At 38.3% G+C, this 5,000-nt stretch overlaps 1 protein-coding gene across 5 annotated transcripts in view; it reads left to right on the top strand.

Annotated features, from left to right (window-relative positions):
- The window catches only part of GIGYF2 (GRB10 interacting GYF protein 2), a 153,539-nt gene that overhangs the window by 29,988 nt on the left and 118,551 nt on the right, over nt 1–5,000 (top strand). For all 5 annotated transcript variants that reach the window (XM_040450663.1, XM_040450660.1, XM_040450662.1 and 2 more), the window contains one exon: nt 2,391–2,474. In XM_040450663.1, coding sequence (XP_040306597.1) covers nt 2,434–2,474 — 41 coding nt within the window. In that variant the 5' untranslated portion in view covers nt 2,391–2,433. The remainder of the gene's footprint in view (nt 1–2,390; nt 2,475–5,000) is intronic.

Below are 5,000 nucleotides of genomic sequence, written 5' to 3'. Positions count from 1 at the left end.
GAGGGGGAGAGGTAGAGAGAGAGAGAGGGAGAGAGTGTCAGCACGGAGCCCGATGTGGGTCTCTATCCCACAACCTCGGGATCATGACCTTAACTGAAATCAGGAGTTGGACGCCTAACTGAGCCACCGAGGAGCCCCTTATTTTACATTAAAAAACAATTTTTTATTTTTTATTTTATTTTTAATTTTTTTTTTTTAATTTTTTTTTCAACATTTATTTATTTTTGGGACAGAGAGAGACAGAGCATGAACGGGGGAGGGGCAGAGAGAGAGGGAGACACAGAATCGGAAACAGGCTCCAGGCTCTGAGCCATCAGCCCAGAGCCTGACGCGGGGCTCGAACTCACGGACCGCGAGATCGTGACCTGGCTGAAGTCGGACGCTCAACCGACTGCGCCACCCAGGCGCCCCAAAAAACAATTTTTTTTTAAAGTTTGTTTACTTTTTGAGAGAGAGAGTGCGAGGTGAGCGGGAGGGGGCAGAGAGAGAGAGAGAGAGAGAGAGAGAGAGAATTCCAAGAAGGCTCTGTGCTGTCAGTGTAGAGCTTGACTTGGGGCCTGATCTCAGGAACCTGTGAGATGGTCTGCGCCAAAATCAAGAGTTGGTCGCTTAACTGAGCCACTCAGTTACCCCTTATGTATTGTATTCTTGAATCACTAGTTGCTTAAGAGGTGGGGTGGGCTCTAAGTTGACTTCAGCTTAAGTCTGATGTATAAGCTTGCCTGGTCAGGTAGCAGGGAACAGGGTTAAATTAAGTTAGAATGTGGACATCTTGGAACCCTCAGGGTTGAAATCGGGCTGGAAATACCTTCCAGGAGGGGGGCAGATAAGTTATTATTTATTTATTATTTTTATTTTTTAAATGTTAATTTGAGAGTGCGCACAAGTAGGAGGAGGGACAGAGAGAGAGAATCTCAAGCAGGTTCTCATGAAGTGTGAGATCATGACCTGAGCCAAAATCAAGAGTCGGCTGCTCAGTTGACTGAGCCATCCAGATGCCCCTATTTTTTTTTTTTTAATTTTATTTTTTTCCCCCACCCACTGAGCTTCTTCCCTTTTTTTCTTTCCTTTTATTTTTTCCCGACAGGGCAGATAAATTAATAGCTGATTATAGACATTAACGTACTTTTACTTTGTCTTTTTTGCATTTTTGACCAATTTCTGGTTAATATTTTTAAGCCATCTTTCACTCAACATGGGACTTGAACCTATAACTCCAAAGTTGAATGCTCTACCAACAGGTGTCCTGAGGCATATTTTTCCAGTTAACTTTTTTTTAGATCTTCTAAACATAAACAAAAGTCAGGGTGATGTGAATTTATCTTGGAGATATTTACAGTATATTTACAATGTTTACAGTATTTTCCATTTTTAAGCTCTGATATCCTCCACCCCCCGCCCCATATTTGAGATGTAGTTGACATATAGCATTGTGTAAGTTTAAAGTATATAGTGTGTTGATTTGATACATTTATATATTGCAAAATGATTACCACCATTGCATCAAGCTAACACCTCATTCCAGCACGCAATGGCTATTTCTTTTTTGTAGTGAGAAAATTTAAGGTCTAATCTGTTAGTAACTTCCAAGTATATAATATGGTATTATTAGCTATAGTCACCTTGCTGTGCATTAGGTCCCCAGAACTTGTTAATGTTGTAACTAGAACTTTGTACCCTTTGACCAGATATCTCCCCGTTTCCCCCACCGCCCAGCTCCTGGTGACTGCCACTCACTCTTGGTTTCTCTGAGTACTCATGGGCCCTTTTAGATTCCATACACAAGAAGTACCCTACAGCATTTGGCTTTCCCTGTTTGACTTCACTTTAAGCTCTGATATTTTAAAATGGCTTTTGAAAGGTCACTCATGAAATTGATGGTTCAAGACAGTGTTTTAAAATAATCACTAGCGTGTAAAGTGCTAAGCAGAAAGTGGGGGAGAGTTGTAGTGGAAGCTGTGAGATAGGAAAGGGGGGGTGCTTATTTTAAGAATCTTGAATATAGCTCATGGTTGGTTATGGGAGAGTCATTGCAAGGGAGTAATATAAATTAAAATGTAAATCTGTTACCTTTCATTCACTCCCTATTGTTCAGTGGCTGAAGGAGAAAGTCCTTAATTTGGTCCCTGGTGCCCTGTGTGGTCTGCATCCACCCATCTCATGGGCTTCATCTTAATACCGCGTCTCCTTTTCCCACATAAGAAGATGTGAATTGAAATGTGAGGTAGATTTGTTAATTTCACACTGCCTGCTAGATTGTTGTAAACACAGATTAAAACCCATTCTGATAGCTGCCCGGGAATGAATAAAACACCCTAGCTAGACTTTCTGGGCTGGAATTCTGCATTTGCTCTTGACTAACTGTATGGAGATATTTTTCTCTTTAACAGGTTTCTCCACATATAAAAATCTATTGTAAAAATACGGAAAATAATGGCAGCGGAAACGCAGACACTGAACTTTGGGCCTGAATGGTGAGTTTTCAGAATCTCATCCTGCTTGATATTGGATGTACTACTAGTACAGTAGTAAGGTATTTTTACAGATGTTGGGTGGTTTATAAATGTACATGTTTTTGAGATTTTGATTTATGTGCCTAGTTGAAAACAGTGTAGCTTGTCTAGGAATAAATTCTGTTTGGTCAATGACTGCATTCTATATTTAAAAAACTTTTCTTGGTCTGGTTAGGTAATAATGAAATTTTCTTGGTCTGGTTTTGTAATGATAATGGACTCCCTGCAGTCCCACCACCCTAGCAAATTACTTGCTTTTTGTTTCAGCCCTTGTCTAGGTACATATAAAATTTTACATATAATTGTAATCTTTTTATCTGAATGTTTTCTGTTACAGTACTGTTTTGTAAGTGCTACTCCTAGACTTCTTTGAAAACATACTTTTATTGAATTACTGTTTGAATTTTTTTATTGATGGGCTAGGCAGGTGGTCCAGAATTATACTGGTTATTAACTGTAGCCCATCTAAGATTGGGATAGCATTTGCCATAATAACAATTAATTGACCTTTGAGTCTCTTACAGATGTGTTTGGACCCTGAATATGGAATTCTTATGGAATTTTGAGATCCATCACATTGTAGTGTGACTTTTTCCCCCTCTTCTTCCTTTCCCCCCAGTGTTGGTGATTGAAGATCCTCTCGTCAGTGGCATGAATAGTTGCTTTTTCTTTTCAAACCTTGAACCAGAGGCAGTATATAGTAGATAAATTGGAATAGTGTTTTAAATATTCTTGATTGTTTAGGTGGTGGTGGTTTGAAAAGTGATGCAGACTTCTGTAGTAACTCCCTATTTGAGGACACATATTAACTTATTTTATGCATTTCTTTTTATATGTAATTCCTAAATTTTCTCGGCCCTTTTAGTTAGCATTTGGAGACTGAGGAGAAATCTCTACTTGAAATTCTAAGAACTGATGCAAGTTCTATACTTTGATAATTTATTTTGGAAATGTTGACCTAAGTAATGCTGTACCTGTTTTAGTTTTTAGTTTATATTTAAAAAATAAGTTTTTTATTATTGAATCAATATGTTTCTAAAGAAATTAGAAATTACAAGTAAGCCAGAGGAAGATACAATTTTACCATCCATGATAACCACTGTAAATAGATTTATCTCTCCAGGTGGTTCTGTGTATGCTTATTTGTGTGTGTGTACATTTATTTTCACGAAAATGGGATCATACTGTACATTCAACTTTGTAACCTGCTTTTAAAAAATAACCACATCAAAAGTATCTTTTTTTTCAATAAATGTTTTCTGTCATCTTAAATGGTTGCATTGTATGATGTACCATCGTTTATTTAACTAGACTTGTAGATGTAGCATACATAGGCCGTTCTCAGTTTTCCATTATTACAAAATATTTTTGATGAACATTCTCATAGTTACATCTTTATTCACATTTTATTAACTTCCTTTATATGGTGGATTTAAATCCATATAGCTCATTTTGTAAACCATTTTGTGTGTGACTCTTCTGCCTTTATCTAGAATTTGTAACTGCTTCTCTTTTGTATTTACACGTGTTTCTTTCATTGTAAAAACATGATTAAAATTGTCAGCTAATTTAAGGAAGTTGTCCCCTACCCCCTCTGTCCCATCATCTATTAAGAAAAAGAGACAACACCAGGAATTTAGCCTAAACAAAAGAAAAAAACTACTGGAGATGTTCTAGAGTCAGTACACATTTAGCTGGATGCTGTATACCATGGGTTGAGAAACTATGGCCCGTGGAAGTATAAATAAAGTTTTTTTGAATAAAATTTTATTGGAACACAGATACACCTGTTTGTTTCCATATTATCAGGCTGTTTTCATACTACAGTGGCAAGGTTGAGTGGTTACAAGAGGGGCCATCTGACTCAAAAAGTTTATTTACTCTCTGGCCTTCTACAGAGAAAAGTTTTCTGGCCCCTGCCCTAAATCATGGGTTCCCAAAGTCATTTCAGTGTGTCAGTCCATCAGTCAGTGACCCAGTCCATCAACAGCATGGTACACATTTTTTCAGTGATGCTAAGAAGTCATGTTTGATGGTGTTTTGTTTGATCAGCCCAGTGCTTTATACCAAATTTGAATTGAAGTAACTTTAGTAGAAGACAGTTACCAGTTTCCTGCTTAAACAGTAGCTTTACCTAATTGTCACCCTTCAGGCATCATTATTAGAGCCTAGGAGCCTTCCCTTAGTCATATGAAATGCATATAAACTGAGGAGTGGGGGTCTAAGTAGGCACACTGCCTTTTTTTTTGTTTTACCAGCTATGAAAATTCCTTTTGGCTGGGGTGCCTGGGTGGCTCAGTCGGTTGAGTGTCCGACTTCGGCTCAGGTCATGATCTCACGGTCTGTGAGTTTGAGCCCCGCGTCAGGCTCTGTGCTGACAGCTCAGAGCCTGGAGCTGCTTTGGATTCTGTGTCTCCCTCTCTCTCTGCCCCTCCCCCGCTCATGCTCTGTCTCAAAAATAAATAAACATTAAAAAAAAAAAAAAAA

Source organism: Herpailurus yagouaroundi, unplaced genomic scaffold, assembly GCF_014898765.1.
Source record: "Herpailurus yagouaroundi ecotype Mexico unplaced genomic scaffold, PumYag 202, whole genome shotgun sequence".
Classification (NCBI taxonomy): Eukaryota; Metazoa; Chordata; class Mammalia; order Carnivora; family Felidae; genus Herpailurus; species Herpailurus yagouaroundi.
This window is presented reverse-complemented; position numbering and strand designations above follow the sequence as displayed.